The 18,097-nt window shown below is 38.1% G+C and overlaps 1 protein-coding gene across 2 annotated transcripts in view; it reads left to right on the forward strand.

Annotated features, from left to right (window-relative positions):
• The window catches only part of FGF14 (fibroblast growth factor 14), a 612,348-nt gene that overhangs the window by 589,883 nt on the left and 4,368 nt on the right, over nt 1-18,097 (forward strand). For both annotated transcript variants that reach the window (XM_029936471.1, XM_029936472.1), the window contains exon 4: nt 16,015-16,213. In XM_029936471.1, coding sequence (XP_029792331.1) covers nt 16,015-16,213 — 199 coding nt within the window. The remainder of the gene's footprint in view (nt 1-16,014; nt 16,214-18,097) is intronic.

Consider the following 18,097-nt stretch of genomic DNA (forward strand, 5'->3'; position numbering starts at 1 on the left):
CTTATTCAAAACCCATCTCTCAAAATTTGAACTTTCCCTTCAAATATCTGTGTTTGTATATGTCCTATTTCTTAAAAAATCTTTTTGTAACTTGACATTTGTTTTCATCTCTCAAGGAAATTCTAAGTTCATCCTGAATTTTTGTTATTCTGTATGTACTATATAGTTAAATACAGGCAGATGCTCTATGTCAGCAACACTTTTGAAATCTTCCATTCTGGTAATGACTGGTTGGGCTACATAATGTTGAACTCAAGCCAGGGTGAGCATAGATATATCTATGTGTTATTTTCACTCTGTACATAGACATCAATTCAGTATTTATCCTTTTAATCATTTCACAACAATTAATAATTTTTTAAAAATCTTATAGGAAGTTCATGGTTGGGCCATATTTTCTAATGTCCATGTGAAGTAAAGGCACATATAACTCTAGTTTACAAGGTCATAAAGGTGCTCACATGCTGTTACACAGCAACTCTTTATTATGTATATTTACATGGATGAAACTGGATTGTGCCCCAACCCTACCAATATGCAGAGAGTTTATTGGATACTGCTCACTGAGGCAGTAAGGTAGGATTTCTTTTTTCTTTTGTATCTTCAATCTTTTCTCTTTGGATTGTGGTTAAAAAGCATGTAACATAACATGTACCGTCTGACTCATTTTTAAGAGTGACTATATATTCCATTGGTGGAACTGTCCAGCAGAGCCAAAAGAAATGCCTTAATTTTTCCTCTTTCAGCAGCAGGCTCACGGGTTCCATTTGGAGAACTCCATGATTGATAAACAGATCTGAGTTCACTTTTTTCATCTCCCTCAAAGTTATATGAATTCTGCTAGACAGTATTACAATTCTCTTCATCCTTAGTCTTTTCATTAAAATAGTAGTTAGGATTTATTGAGTGCACACTTTGCACAAAAACTATACTGATTTTGTGTCCAACTTAATACTTCCAGAGAGGTAAGTATTTTATTTTGGAGGCTCAGTGACTTTTCCAAGATCATTCTGAATTAAGAGGCCAGGATATGAACAAACTCAGGTCTGTTTATTTTCCAAATATTCAACCTTAACCTTTGCACCATGCTTGGGGATGGGGCGGTACGCAATGATCACTCAAGTATCATCTGTACTTTTCCCTCCCGATGGCTTCAATGAATCTCATTCAAACTTATTAATCTGTTTCAAACTACCCCTTGACCTCTCAACTGATTGAGTTGTCTTTCTCTGCATGTTTATATTGTCCTTAAAAGTGTAGTGACTCTGAGAACACACTGTCCCCCAAGGACAGGCTCATGAGAGCTTTGTAACAAGGTGTGGTGATACTTGTTAATTTATTTTCAATTTTCTTCCTCAGAGGGCCTACTGTTTGCTCGGCCTTTTTAGTTGCAGCAGCAAACTGGACTGAGAGAGTGAATGGAAGAACTGATTTAGGAAACGAGGCCTAAAAGCTTACTGAGTTCAATCTGGAAAGAGAAATGTGGCAAGTATAGGATCGAGTGTATAGATTAGTGAAGACAGAGGGATGTGCTGATGGCATTTCTGTTGTTGCTTTACTGTATTACCACAGAAAAATGAAAATAATTTGTAAAAGCGTCAGATGAGTTCATGAGTGATGATAAATAACAACTATTAAAGAAACAAGTATCTTGGAGCCTACTTCTAACCTCTTTCCCTGACATCAGTAAGACTATTTGTGTTTTCTGGTATTCTGAAAAAGTCACAAATTTAGCTTTCTTTGGCAATTTTGGGGTCATTCTTCTGTATTTAACTGATTCATTGACTGGGAATAGAATAGTTTTCCGCCATAGTAAACTTATGAGGTAAACCTTTTGCAAAAGTTTCTGCTCTCAACCCAGAAGTCTGTAATGGCCATCATGCTGTTATGTTTTGGTGATGATCTGGGAGCCATTTTGTTTGTTGACTGAGACTTTTTTTTTTTTAAAGAAATGCATATATAAGAAATTTAAGGAACTGTTTCCCCTCAAATTCCAGTCCTTTCTCTTCCAATTCCATTTGCTCTGCAATTAATAATAGTTCCTCAGTTGCAATTTGTCTTTGTTTTAGGAATGCATTCAGCTTTATAAACTCATCGGGAATTGAAAACACACTCTTATGCCCACATACACACCCCTTAGGGAAAAAAATTAAAAAACACAACATTGTGGAAATTTACCCTATAGATATTAAAATTAATAGTCTATAAAAGGACAGAAAGCACTATGCAAACTTATGTTATACACGTAAATTTAGTTTTGCTCAAGAATACAAAACTGGAATGTCTGACCTTTCTGAAACTGCAAGGAACACACACGAAATGTCATCCATTTCCACAGGCAACAAGCACGTACATTGTGTTTGACACTCCCTCACCCTTCGTTACCACAGACAATCACAGAGTGCTGGCTATTTGACCTCCTAAAAACTTCTCAAACCTGCCCTTCCTTTCCAGCGCCACTGTTGATAGCCTAGACAAATCAGCATTCTTGTAACTGTTGTGATTGGCTCCCACAACTGCCAGTATTGATTGGGAGGGGGGTAGGGATTGGATCACTGTACTCATGTTGTCATTTCCTGTAACTCAGCAGGTCAGTGGAGTCTGTGAGCCCAAGCTTAAGCCCACAATAAAGCCCTTTGCTTTTGCAGGCATGACTCGGTCTCCCTGGTAGTCTCTGGTGCTTGTTTTGGGCGATATTACAAACTTGGGCACAACATTACCAAACTGACTCACTTCTTTTCCAGTCTTCACACTTCAGCCAGAGTGATCTTTCCAAATGCCTAACTGACCAAGGCACGCTCTGTAATGTTTTCCCATTGTTTGGGGGAAGACCAAAACCTTAAACATGATCTCCTGGTTCGGCTCATGCCTACCTTCACATCGTAGCTTTCCCTGGTGCTTCCTTCACACTCTGCACTCTGGTTTCACTGTTTCCATTTTATCCTTCAAATGATCAGATCAGTCTCTGCTCCTGCCCCAGGGCTTTGCACAGACTGTTGCCCTTTTCAGGAACATCCTCCACCTCGCTCTAAACCTAGTTAAGTCCTGATGATGTTTCAGATTTCAGCTCAGAGTTTAATGTTTTCTCTTACCAACCCAGGCTACATCAGATTTGTTTGTTGCATGCTTCACACAAATCATTCCTTTTCTTGTAAGAACTTATTTTATGATGATGTAATCAGTAGTGTAAATATCTGTCTGCCCCCTAGACTGTATTCTCCAAAAGAGGACAGTCTGTATCAATTTTGGCTCATTATTATGTCTCAAGAGCTAGAAAAGCAATTGGCAAATACTAGAAATTCACTGATTTTTTATTGGATAAATGAATGCATGACTTTAACGTATCATTAAGTATAGAATTTTAGAAACTTATTTCTATATGGTCACAGTACTCAGATTTTCAAATGTATTATCTCATATCTGAAACAGGAAACTTCGTATTTGTAAAGGTAGATTTCTTTCTTCCTTTCTTTTCTCCCTTTCTTTTTTCTTTCTTTTCTTTTCTTTATTTATCATATATAATTCTTCCCATTTCATAGTGTCATATTCACAACTAACAACCGGAAAGTAAGATAATGTAATTTGTTAATACCTATAAAATTTCATGATATTTTATGAAAATAATTCAATGCAGGAGCACCTGGGTGGCTCAGTCGGTTAATCATCTGGCTTCAGCTCAGGTCAGATCTCACGTTCGTGGGTTCGAGCCCCATGTCAGGCTCTGTGTTGACAGCTAGCTCAGAGCCTGAAGCCTGCTTCAGATTCTGTGTCTCCCTCTCTCTCTGACCCTCCCCTGCCCGCACTGTCTCTCTCTGTCTCTCAAAAATAAATTAAAAACATCAGAAAAAAATCTTAAAGAAAATAATTCAGTGCAAATTTAGAGAGAATTGGATACATAGGAGGCCAACTTCAGTGGCCTTGGCGTCACCTAGTTAAGAGTTACCCGTGGGTTGACATTTTTCTCTCCTTAGTTGTTCTGCTTCAGAAGGTATGGTCTCTCTTCACACTTGCCTGGACTCTGTGTTTGTCCTTGTGCATTAACCTTTGGAATCATCAAAAAAAATTGTTCCTGAATCTGGGAAATCATGCCCACTGTGTTACTAGCTAATAAGCCAAATCAAGAGAAAATAATCCTCAGGTTTTCATCTTGGTATGATGTGGGCTTCCTCTGTATTTCACCCATTCAGTACTAGTGATTCTTAGTAGATCCAGACTTCTTATTCCAGCAAGATTTATTGGATACTCTGGGGAAAAAATAAGACCCTTGAACTCCTCCATACTTTTAACATTGCTATTATGAACAAATATTTGCTAAGTAACATCATGATATATGTAAAATATCACATGAATAGACATAGGAACATCTTTTTCATTGCTTATTAGGAACTGTGCCCTCTGAGACTCTAAATCATCATCTATAACGTGAGATAATGCTATTTTTCTTCTCAAGGCATTTTTAGGAGCATTATTGAATCAAACAAAATATGTGTGAATGATCTTTGAAAGTCTAAGAGCTCAATATAAGTTAATGTTATTCAGTAAATATAGCATTTTAGAAGTATTGTAGAAACTGCTATAGTTCCTTCATTTTTCTATGGGAGCTTGGATATTAAAGGTTGGATAAACTGGTAATTTTGATTGGTTTGGTTTGCTTTTTATTTATACAGGTAGGTAGTTCTGACTAGGTATGTTTTATCAGAAAACATCCACAACACATCCACTTAATACTAAAAACGCACTTATGGAAAGGTCTAATTTAAGAGTTTAGGGGTACCTGGGTGGCTTAGTTGGTTAGGTATCTGACTTCTGCTCAGGTGATGATCTCATGGTTCCTGAGTTCCAGCCCCGGGTCAGGCTCTGTACTGACAACTCAGAGTCTGAAACCTGCTTTGGATTCTCTCTCTCTCTCTCTCTCTCTCTCTCTCTCTCTCTCTCTCTCTCTCTCTCTCTCCTTCCCTCCCTCCCCTGCTAGTGCTCTGTCTCTCTCCCTCTCTCTCAAAAATAAATAAACATTTTAAAAAATTAATTTTAAAAAGTTTAAATGGGGTATAAAGAAAGGAAAGTTGAAAAAGCTTGCAGGTGAATGTTGAAATTAGCCTAAGGAGAGAAACACGTACAGTCATAGAAATAGTACTAAAATGCAGTTCAGGGAGTTCAGTGGAAGAAAACCTGATGAAAGCAAGGACACATTCACTCATAGAATTCTGCAGTGTAACAGCCACAGCTAAATATTTGACATTTTATACTCAGTTAGTCAAGAAAGAATGGGCTAAGAAGTACATTCAAAAGTACCTTTTGAAAGAACACAATGATAAAGGAAGAAGAAGCAACCAGACTGGGTTTGCTAGGGCATGACAAGATACCGAATACCGCTATTCCAACTATGTTAACTTAAAAATTAATTTCTTTTACACAGCCAATTTTGCTTGTTTTGGCTAACAAAAATTCTAGTGCAATGCTTTGAAAAGGTTTGCTACTATCCGTGATAATATATTTGTCTTGTTGGATGTAAAGAGCTGAATATTTTCCGCAGCAGCCTCTGTCTCATTCAGGAAATGTTGTTGCTGTATCCCTCCCCCACCCACACCCCCATCATGGTAGAAGCACCAGACTCTGGGAACATAGTTTTTTGTTGTTCCCCTTTCCCCCCAGTTATTCTGAAAGCCCTTCATTGTGCAGTCTTATTTCTTAAAGGCTACCTCCCTGTATTTGTTTATTCTCTTTCAAGTAAATATGATATGTGACAGGACCAGACCAGGTACAAGTTCTATTCCAAGCCCAGTACTCCTGAGATATTAGGAAAGAGTAATATTTTAGGAATAAAATAAATGCTAAGGCTGATAATTTTTTAAATTAATTTATTTATTTATTTATTGAGAGAGAGACTGTGTTCATAGTCTTGGGAGGGGCAGAGAGAGGAGGGGTGGGGGGAATCCCAAGCAGGCTCCACACTCAGCACAGAGTTCCATGTGGGGCTTAATCCCACAAACCATGAGATCATGACCTGAGCCAAAATCAAGAGTCTGATAGTTAACTGACTGAGCCACCCAGGTGCACTAAGGCTGATAATTTTTAGTTTATCCAAGTTTACTTAATTGTCTTGTCCAGTCCTTTCCTGGAGGTCATTCATTGGAAGAGAACATTTGTTCTGGAACTCTCTTAACTTGCATTTGTGGTCACGGTAGTTGTTATCAAGTCCCATTGCTCTCTTAGATTCCCTTTTAGAACTACATTGGGCTGAGCAATGATAAAACTAGTGGTTTAGGGCCCAGGCCATTGACTCAGACAGCTGAGGATCTAACCGTGCTCTGCACAAACTCTTACCCAGATGCCGAACTTTAATGCCGTCATTTGTAAAAAGAATAAAATGAGAGGGGCACCCGGGTGCCTCAGTCAGTTAAGCATCCGACTTCAGCTCAGGTCATGACCTCGCAGTCTGTGGGTTTGAGCCCCATGTTGGGCTCTGTGCTGACAGCTCGGAACCTGGAGCTTGCTTCACATTCTGTCTCTCTCTCTCTCTCTCTCTCTCTCTCTCTCTCTCTCTCTCTCCTCTCCTACTTGTGTTCTGTCTACCAAAAATAAATAAACATTAAAAAAAATTTTTAAGAATAAAATGAGATCATACATGTAAAGCATTTAGCTTTGTGACCAACTTACATTGATAAATGAATGTGTTAATTATTACTAAGATGCTCTTGAGTTCTCCTTTAATTATATTCATATTCACATTTAACCCAGCCTATAATAGAGCAGTGTTCCCTAGACATCTGTGGTAGACAGCAGTATTTTTCTTTTTAATTTTCAATCTTTTGCAGAGATGTACTTCCATAAAATAAAAGAATATTAAATTACTAAAAGATTATCTTTGAAAATACAAATAAAAGGCCAGCGTTTTAAATTTTGTATCCAACAGATATAATAAATACTCTTAAATTGCTACAGAAGTTTATAAATGCTTTTGCTCAATTAATATACTTGTTTTATTGCAGACAGGGAGTAAATAATTTGTAGCTGGGCACAAGTCCCTGAACCAAACTTTAAGTAGTCCTATGAGGGATGCCTGGGTGGCTCAGTCGGTTAAGCATCCAACTTCAGCTCAGGTCATGATCTCACAGTAAGTGGGTTCGAGCCTTGCATCGGGCTCTGTGCTGACAGCTCAGAGCCTGAAGCCTGTTTTGGATTCTGTGTGTGTGTCTCTTCTCTGTCCCTCCCTCCACTCACTCTCTGTCTCTGTCTCTCAAAATAAAATAAAGACAGGGGTGCCTGGGTGGCTCAGTTGGCTAAGCCTCTGACTTTGACTCAGGTCATGATCTCACATTCATGGGTTCAAACCTCGAGTCGGGCTCTGTGCTGATTAAGCTCAGAGCCTGGAGCCTGCTTCCGATTCTGTGTTTCCCTCTCTTTCTCTGCCCCTCCCCCTCTCATACTTTGTCTCTCTCTGTATCAAAAATAAATAAAAAACATTTAAAAAAGTAAAAAATATAAAATAAAGACAAAAAAATTTTTTATTTGAGTAGTCCTGTGATGGAGACTATGAGATATATTCTATTATTTACCTTTTGGATGAGATGACCGTATCCTAAAAAGCTCTAAAACATTCCCTGACATTGTCATGGTTAGTTTATTATAACTTCAGCTTCACTTGATATTTCTGCTATAACAAAAGTACAAATCGCTAACTGATTCTGTAAACTCCTTAAAACGGAGGACGGGGCAATGCTAATAATCTGACTGAGACGTCACGAATCTCTGCTTCGATAAAGCTTCTGAGTATTTGTCAGACGAAGAAACTTGCATATATCACTGTGTGTATGTGTTATCTGTTGACATCATTTACAGATCATCCAGAAAAAAATTTTAAATTTGTAGCAGCACTTTTTCTGGATTTGATTACATATATTCAGTGTGATTCCCTTCACATAACGCACTGTCAGTTTTACATTTCTCTTTTAGCAAAGTTCAGTACAGTTAGCATATGACCCTACATATGTTGGAGAAGTAGGCCGTTGGGAAGCTGATGTGTGATAAAACACCAGAACACATTTGATCTGAGAGCTCAGTTTTTATTCACACTTCATCCACTATGACACCCTCATCCTATTCCAACCCTTTTCTCGGGAATTTATGACAGCCATGGACTGTGTTTTTCTGCGGGGATGGTTGGCAACAGATGTAGCCAACCCAATTTCTGTTTTGTTCAGTGTTTCTTTAATCAATCAATGGTGGGGAATGTTGTGTGCAGGTTGGATGAAGGGGAGAAGAGATTCATTTTGAGTTACCTGTGTGTTTTCTTGTTGTTGTTGTTGTTGTTGTTGTTGTTTTTACACTCTTAAGAATTTGTCTTTTTTCCCTTTTGTACCATTATATAGATGAGTCACCACAGTTTTCCATCTGTATTTTCTTCTGCACATAGTAGAGATATAAAGGTCAGCAGATAAGATACATATTTTCTGTGTTTTAGCTGAAGGATAAGGTAATCATGTGTATCCGTTATCAATTGCCTTTACGACACCGTGTAACAATGAGCCACAAGAGCTGATGTGGCGTGTATCAGTGAAGTGTAGACAGCTTGTGCACATGGGGGTCAGGTGGAGCTTGGCTAAATAGCTCTGTAGATCTTGGGTAGGACTTGACTGTGTGTCTGGGAACGGACTGGCCTAGGTTGGATCAGTTGGCTCTACTCCACCTACGTCTCTTCCCAAGCTAAGCTGGCCCAGCAGGCTGTCATGGCAGTGCAGGAGGCAAAGAGGGCAAGCCCAAGTGCACAGGTGTCATGGGACCTCTACTTTCTTCACCTTGGCTCACAGCGGGAGCACATGTCAAATTACAGGCCAAAGAGCATTGATCCGGGGGTGGGTGAAGCATGTGGGCCATTTGGCAATTGATTGCATATCTAAAAGAGTAAGTATTTTCAGCTAAATACCATGCTAAATGAGTAGGAATCATTAAATGTATTTATTTTTATGAAAATAAATGTATTTGGGCAAGGTACTAAATGCTCTATGATCATTATTTTCATTTCTAAGATGGAGATAATAATAGCACCAATCCTATAGAATGATAGTGAGGATTAAAATCATTGATGATGTAAAGTGCTTAGCACAGTGCCTGGCACAGAGTATACACAACATTAGTATTATTATCATGATTATTGCGTCAAGCATTTCACTGTTGAACACTGACAAAAATGTGAGAATTGTGTAGGGTTGTAAGTGTACTTTCTTAAGCATATTTATTTTGTAACTTTTTTCCTAATATTTATAGCACTGATACCATCTGTTCATGTTACAAGCATTATTATTTTAGGGATTCAACCATGTCTATATCCTTGAGAAAACAGATTTAACATTATAGAGCCAGTTGGCATATATTGTCATTTAATCTTAAAATTTATACTTTCTTATCTGTTTCCATCTTCTTGCTTCAATGAACGTTATACTAGTGTTAAGAAATGGTAGCAGGCTTATGAATAATACCAGGTTAGTTGATATTTCCTAAAATTTTTTGGTCACTTACTAATTTAATAATGGTACTAGGAACATATTCCAATACTTACCAAGCTCTAATAGGCGCACACATCATCTGGAGTCTTGTTAAGATGCAAATTCTGACTTAGTAGGTCTACAGTGGAGCTCAGGATTTGCCATCTCTGACAAGTTCTCAGGTGAAGAAGTTGCCATTTGGTCTCTCAGTAGCATGGAGATATGCATATTCTCCTTAAGGATAGTTAAAGATTTTATATACGTCTATATATAAAATGCATGGAAGTATACAAAAATACCTAGTTACAGAAATTAATTAATGAAATCAATTATTTAACATAATAAATAATGTTTATGCCACAGTTCTAAACAAATATGTCAATAAGTCATAAAAAGAAAATATTTATTCAATATAATAAAATAAACATATATTTAGCAAATAAATCAATATGTCTAAAGATAAATCGGTATTTATTTAATAACATCTCTAAGTGTCAAATAGTGTCTTTCCTGGTGAAAAAAAAAGAAAGGAAATGTCTTCATTTGCAAATTTCTTCTCTGGAAACTCCCTAAGGAGGAGCTTCGGGACATATAAATATCAGTCCTGGAGAGTCTCTGCTTTGTGGGTGAGAATATACTCCAAACCAGTGGCTCTTGCAACCGAATAAAAGCTGTCTCTTAAATACAAATGCAGTTGGGCTTTATTACGAAGTACATGCACAGACAGTTGACTAATTTTTTTTCTTCTTGTGGGCATTAGTCATGGTCCAATATTATGAATATTTGATTATGTAAAGTTTCAGATAAATACATTAGTCACCTGAATTGTCTGTTTTTGAGTGTTACTGCAAGTTCTGTCCTGTCCCCAAATTGGCAACTGTAAACTCTTCTAAAAGGTCAGGATATTCTTTCCTTAAATGTAATCTTCAGGGTACCCACAATTTTTTTTTAAAGAGCTGAGTAGCATCAGAACAGTATCATTAAAGTATACCATGGATTTTGAAACCATAGAAGGTGAAGGTGAATGGTAGCTCTCTGCTGATCTCGGGATAAATTCTAGTATGTGACAGCTCCAAAGGGTAGAAAAGGAAGAAAAAACACCCTGACAATTCAGGTCACATGGATCTTTGGGATTCTTGTATGTGGAAATGTCTATTGCATTGAAAACTATGAAGAATAATTAAATCACTACTTCCCAGACCATAGTAACAGTCAACATTGGAGTTCTATATATTATATAATTATCAATATAAATATACCTATAGTTTACAACTCAGTGTATACTTTACAGATCATTTTGCACCTCTGTTATCTTATTTGAGGTTTGCTGTTCTCCAAGGAAGAACTTGGAGTCTGAGGCTCCCTCCTTCCCTGTTCAAGTCTGGGGAGAAACACTCCAAAGTTCAGGGTCAGGGTCATTACTGAGATATTGATGAGAAGGGACTGAGCTTTTTGATGACTCTAAAATATAGAAGTTAACATAATATTAACAGCTATTATTTATTGTGTGTTTATTATGTGCTACTTGCTAGTGTATATCTATTATTATTCCTCTACCCTGTCTTTTTAATCTATTTTAGATTTGCTTTGTCTTCTAATAGATGCTGTACATTTATCTGGAATGTCTGCTTATATATTTTCCTTTGAAACAAGGGAGGTGCTGGTGGTGCTGCTGGTAGGCAAACTTGTAGATATTAACCCAACACGAATTTGCATTTCTCCTAGTTGATGCAGTGATTAAAGGAATTTGTGGGCTAACTACTTGCATCTCCTAACCAGAAACCCAAGCTAATAGCACATTGTATGGACTTTTCCAGGGACAAAACTCATGAAAATTCTTTTTAAATTTTTTTAATGGTTATTTTTGAGAGACAGAGAAACAAAGTGTGAGTAGGGGAGGGGCAGAGAGAGAGGGAGACACAGAATCCAACGCAGGGCTCAAACTCACAACCTGCTGGATCATGACCTGAGCTGAAGTTGGCCACTTAACCAACTGAGCCACCTAGGCGCCCCAAAACTCATGAAAATTCTGATTGAAATTGTTTACCTTTGTATATAGGAAAATAGGTGGAATCCAAGTTCAATTTGGCAATACTTAGCTCCTTAGTAATTTGAATTTTTGGCAAATCACCATACCATAAACATTGTAGGCTTTGCAGGCCGTACAACTTCTGTCTCAATTCCCTCCTGACCTTTGGGACATGGGGGACAAGAAGAGATGACAGCTGCATTTGTTCCTTGGCTGCAGCTTGCTGGCCCACTGGCTTCGAGCCTCAAGTCCCTTTCAGTACTTCAGTTACGGTTTTCCTGAATCATCTAGGTGTATAGCTCTTCACCAGTTATGAATACAGATACATGGGTCTTCCCTTCCCTCCACCCTCTTCTTTCATCTGGAACCTAGAAGCTTTGCTTGGTACATGCAAATGGCCCATTGGGGTATTTTCCTAAACAAAGGCATTTCCTGGAGAAGAGGGATTCTGCCCCTACTGTTAAGATAATAAGTGCACCACAGATGGTGTTTCAATTCAGAACAACTGCAGCATAAAAGGAGAAATGAAATTTTTGTCTAATTGTTCTGTTTTTCTATTCTATGAGTTGATGATGGAGTCTGGCAAGGATACAAATTAATATTTAAGTCCCTGCTGGAACTCAACTGTTGTTGATGTTGTTGTGGTATGGGTGGTTCTAAATATAGGCAGGCAAGATGAGAAAAAGACACATCAAACTCCTTATCTATTTCATTTTGGCAGTTTTGGAGAGTTTCTATTTAAGCTTACATTTAAATAAGCATTCTCGGATTATCATTGCCGGTTTTAGAGCATTTCCCTGGCACAATTGTCGTATTACTCAAATGTACAAAAACTATACCGTAGGTTAGGACTGCGTTGCTAAGCCCCCTCCGCCCCCCGCGGAGTTCCTTCTTGCTTTAGTATTTTTGTTCTTCTACGTCGGACATCTTCAACTGCGGACTCATGGGCCCCCTTCTCTGACCCTGGGTCCACATGATATTGCAAAACAAAAACAAGAATTAAGAAATAATTGCTGCTATTAAAAGGAAATTTTATCTAGAAACCTGACATCTTATTTCCTTTGGAAAACCAGGCTTACTATGGCTCTAAGGTTTCTATTTTCACGTGACAACCGTGTGAGGAACAGCTGTTCTTTTTTATCATTCTTTCTACTACTCTATCTCTTCAACACCCAGGCTGAGTTGGGGGGCATTTAGCCTCTTAATGGTGCCATGATTCTAGCAGCATGCTTCACTCTTGTGTCCACATGCTCATAGAGCCACTGAGTTTGTGAGCCCTGCTGGCCACATATCCCCTAGGGATCTCATCAGCAACAATGGCCACCTGTGGGACTTTTCACTCCATCTGTCCTCCCAAAGCATGCTGTGGGACTCAGACACAAACCTGTGGCCATGTTAACTGTATAGTTATCATCAAGAGCAGGAATGTTTATGTGTTATGTTTTATTTGTTTGGTCAACGCCCGTCTTTCCTTGCAAGGAAATACCTTTTAGAAGTTAGAACTGAGGAAAAGAAAAGTGTTTCTCTCTTCAATAATTTTTAGAACGTAGAGCCTTTCTCTTTTTGCCTGGGCTACATGGAAGTTCATAACTCATTTTAACAACGTGTCACCATTCTGGTGATATTTCTCTTCTTACCTTGTGTGCCTTTGATAATTATATTAATACTAATTACTAACGTGAACACACATATACGCATGTCTTCAAGTCTATTTTGCAAGAGATGAGGCTTCAACACATCGGAGTATAAGGGTTACGAATGTCTCAGAACCGTCCTCCACAAGGACAACAGATGTGTGTCTGTAAAATACCAGACTACGTCATTATTCCCTTGCTTATTCAAGAAGGGCTGTCTGCGTGTCTACCTCTTGCTCATAAGAAATCTAAGTAGTTATCAGAGCGTCCTAAACCCTTCACATTTCCCTAATCTACCTTCCTCTCTGTGTATCTGTGAAGTCACTGGCCCAGCTCACAGAAGAGGGATGTGGAATGACTTACCTCAGAGTCCCCAGAGGCAAACATTTTATCTGAAAAGACTTAGCGTTAGTGGCACCCCGGTGGCTCAGTTGGTTAAGCAGCTGACTCTTGATTTCAGCTCAGGCCATGATCTCATGGTTTGTGGGTTCGAGCCCCAAACTGGGCTCTGTGATCACAGTGCAGAGCCTTATTTGAAGGCTCTGTCTTCCTCTCTCTGTCCTCTCCTGCTTGTTCTTTCTATCAAAATGAATTAATGTTAAAAATATAAATCGATCACTCACTCACTCAATCAAAACTAAAAAAAGAAAAAGACTTAGTGTCTGACATCCTGAAGTGTACTCTGAGAACAAATGATTTCTTCCACATCTAAGATCTTCATTCTCTTTCATATGCAATTTAGGGTAGAGACCATGCCTTCCTAATTTGCTATTGGTAATGTCCTCTGAGGACAGTGGGGATCAGATGGGGTTGACTGCTCTGTGCAACTGCTTTTCCAATGCTGGTGACCCTGGTGTCTTAGGGAAAGGCCAGTGATCTTCTCAATAAGATGAGCCGGGCTCTGGACAGAGACCGCTCTCCCGGGGCGAGTTCGTGGAAGGCCAGAACATGTATTTGGATGCCATCTCGTTCAAACCTGGGCTAGCATCCTGTAGAAGAAATGAAGACCTACATAAATTCCTTTGGGAGGGACTGAGCCCATTTTTTGCCTACTTGAATCTCATCAAATTAATTACCTTTTGGATCTGTTATCTTTGTCATGAAAAGCGTCTGTCATTAACAAAATCTGTTCCCCTTGGAAAACTATTAGCTTTCAGTGGATTAAAGTTATGGGGCATTCTGAATAAATTGTATCCTGCAAGAGACACCATTTGATAATTCACACTCTCATGGGCAATATTGAAAGAACCTTTCCACAGGCAATAATGTCACATTCCTTATTATAGCTAGCAGGTTATTATAGCTTACAGGTTTAATTGTTGGTCCCTAAAGGATGTGTTTTTCAGAATGCATACAGAAAACAATGTATTAAAAGAAACAAGTTATTTTCTGCAGTCATAAAAATCTATTCAGGTGAAAATTTTTTTCAAGTACAGTGATATATTTTAAAAGGTCAATGACAAGCAACCTCTATTTTGCATCTTTATTTCATATATATAGAATGACACAGTGTTGAACTATTGATTATAGCCACAAAGACTCATTAAGTGGTTTCCATGTGTATAACTAGGAAGCTTGAAGTTTTAAATTATTTTTAATAGAAGTCTGTCAGAAATGCCTTTGTCAACTAAAGTTTAGAGGTGTGTATGGGACACCTGCGTGGCTCATTCAGTTAAGTGTCTGACTTCAGCTCACAGTTTATGGGTTCGAGCCCCATGTCAGGCTCTGTGCTGACAGCTCAGAGCTTGGAGCCTCATTCAGAGTCTGTGTCTCCCTCTCCTGCCCCTCCCCCACTCATGCTCGCTCGCTCTCTCTCAAAAAATAAATATTTTTTTAAAAACTAAAAGAAAGATGTGTGTAAAAGTCATCTATGGATATTTATGTCATTAATAATAATCATAAAGTAGTGAGCTTTGGGCTGCTCATTAGTGGGGATCATGGCATTGAGAGTCAGGACACTTAATTCATTTTACCCTTTCCAGGAAAGCTGGGTGAACTGCAGTTAGAGCAGCTTTTGTTGTTTCTCTTCTGACATCTGACTTTGGCTCAGGTCATGATCTCACCGTTCACAAGTTCAAGCCCCACGTTGGGCTCTGTGCTGACAGCTCAGAGCCTGGAGCCTGCTTCTAATTCTGTGTGTGTGTGTCTCTCTCTGCCCCTCCCTGACTCATGCTCTGAATGTCTCGCTCTCTCTCTAAAATTAATAAATATTAACAAAAAAAGAATTCCAGGGGGCTTCCAAACCATGAAATCAGGCCATCATGTCCAGCTCCCATGCCCATGAAAGCTGACACAACCCCGGCCTCAGCTTCTGCGGCTGGCTGTGTGCCAGCTGCTTGTCATGGTTTTCAATTTAAATTTTTGATTTGTCTCTTTGTAGGTAAAATGTATCGCCTATCCTATCAGTGATCTAGTGCATGGCTAACGACTACTAGGGGACCATACAATTATTCCGATAGAAATAGTGAAAATAGATGAGCAAAATCCATAAGCATATATCTTATTTTTGTTTAGTGTGCTGTGAATACATGATGCTACTTTATTGTGCGTTTTCTGATTACACTCTGGTTGAATTGTACTCTGTTTCAATGAGACCCTTCTGAGTTTGTTAGTGTTTCCTGTTTTCTTGCAAAAGGACATCCATACTCTCGCCTCTGTGTATATTACCAATCGTTACAGACTCTTCTCTATTCATTGCATATTGAAAAAAGTGTGCAAATACTACATGAGGACAAGGTGTGGGTGGTCGTCTCGGCCCAAGGGCTGACTCACTCAGCCCGGAAGACCAGTCTCTGGAGGAATAAAGAGAATGTTCAGGGAAGCTTCCATTCCTTCCTCTAACTGTCTTTTCTTCTTCTTCTCTCGACAGGAACTTTTTACCCCTGAATGCAAGTTTAAAGAATCTGTTTTTGAAAACTATTATGTAATCTACTCATCTATGCTGTACAGACAACAGGAATCTGGTCGAGCCTGGTTTTTGGGATTGAATAAGGAAGGGCAAGTCATGAAAGGAAACAGAGTAAAGAAAACCAAACCAGCAGCTCATTTTCTACCCAAGCCATTGGAAGGTGAGTGTTCTATGTACATGATCCTTCTCAGCTTATCACACATTTATTTTCCTCATGGCTAACTCTGCATTGGCCTCAAGGAACCTCATGGAATGCTGGAGATTTTCTGTACCTGGATCTGGGTGGTTATCACACAGATGTCTATTTTAGTTCTGAATTTAAGATTTGTACACTTTATCTACATATGTGAGTATATTATGTGTATACATATGTACATATAAATACACCTAATATACACAAATTGATGGAGTTTATAAAAACATATACACATATATGTACATATATACATATATAGCTAGGTTTTGAAAATTATGGAATACAAGTATTTGCCAATTTTGATGGTATCTAGCTGAAAGTAATCACATATTGGTGAATTATCGTAATTACAGAAAATCAAGAGTTAATCACTTGACCTTCAGAGAGTTTGTTGATGTTACAGATCTCCCTTCCAACTATATAATTGTTTAGTAAACTCTGGTGTGATACCACTGTCTTTTATATCCACCTGAAAACAATGAAGCCTTCACATTTACTTTGATTAGATTCCCAGAGAGCAGGCCACAAAATGTTGATAAATAATCAGAAACATCTGCACCTTTCTCACTAAGTATTCTGCCCAAGTGCCATTTACCTTATCTATATAATATTTGAGAACCACAAAAAAAAATTGGCATTGAGGCATTTCAAAAGTGTTGTCTATTCAAATATTTATGCTTACCATTGGCCAAAAAAAGCAGATCTACAATAACTAAACACACACTTCCATCTAACTTAGTTTGCTTTTCCTTTTGTTTTTTTGTTCCCAGAAGAAAGGTTTAGCCATCAAGAGAAAATGTACATTGGTTTTTTTTTAATCCATATTCCTTATATAGGAATAAGATAATTTGGAATATTAAAGGTTGATTATTAATTATCTGTGAATGCATAATTCATCTTCAGTTTGCCTAAGTTTGGAAAACCACTCTTGTTGGTTAACACCATCTGTATAATTTCACCAATAATGACTTACCATCCCCTTAACTCAATTTGCCTACAGAACAAGCCATTGAAACCTAGCCAGTTAGCCACCATGGCCATCTAGGAAAAGAAAAATAATGCCCAGAATCTGAAATATGAGTGAATTATTTAGTTACATAATAGATCATAAGGCAAGTAAAGTAGAAATAAGAAATGAGAGAATTTCTCTACTCTTCCAAAGTTAACACCTCTATGATTTGTCCTTACTTTTTGTTGATGAATTTTGAGACCATCAGACTCACCAAGATTCAAATGCAAGTGAAAAATTTTAAAAACTAAGTCCATAGCAATTATAGAAAAATCTTGGTTTATTTGCCACCTTACTTCATCTCTTTATATTAACTTTTGTGTTGAATATGAACAGAGGAGAATTAACTAAATTTTTGAAACCTTATCTTTTATCTACATAAATGTAATGAAAATCAAAAGGGACTTTATGTCTCTTAACTGAAGCAAAATCTGGAGACCAGCTATTTTTGTATATCTAGCAGGAAATATCGGAGACTGAGATGAGGTGTAATAATATCACTTGGTATTTGAATCATACACTGAAGAGTTGAGTGTGTGTATGTGTGTGTGTGTGTGTGTGTGTGTGTGTGTGTGTGTGGTGCAGTGTGTATTTTCAAGGCAGAGAGAAACAGTATTTTCAACCAATTAGCAGACATAGGTACTCTAAGAACAATTAAGAGGGTATTATAATGACAGAGGTTATCACATAGTGTAAGTTATAGAGGAGGATTAATTTCAAACTTTCAAAACCCCTACAGGATGTGAATTATATGATTGGAAATGTTTACGGCAAATTAGGTACTTGATTAATTATTGATGCTCTGGGGCATTCCTATCTCTTACACAACTTCACCACAT

The sequence above is a fragment of the Suricata suricatta genome, chromosome 4 (genome assembly GCF_006229205.1).
Source record: "Suricata suricatta isolate VVHF042 chromosome 4, meerkat_22Aug2017_6uvM2_HiC, whole genome shotgun sequence".
NCBI lineage: Eukaryota > Metazoa > Chordata > Mammalia > Carnivora > Herpestidae > Suricata > Suricata suricatta.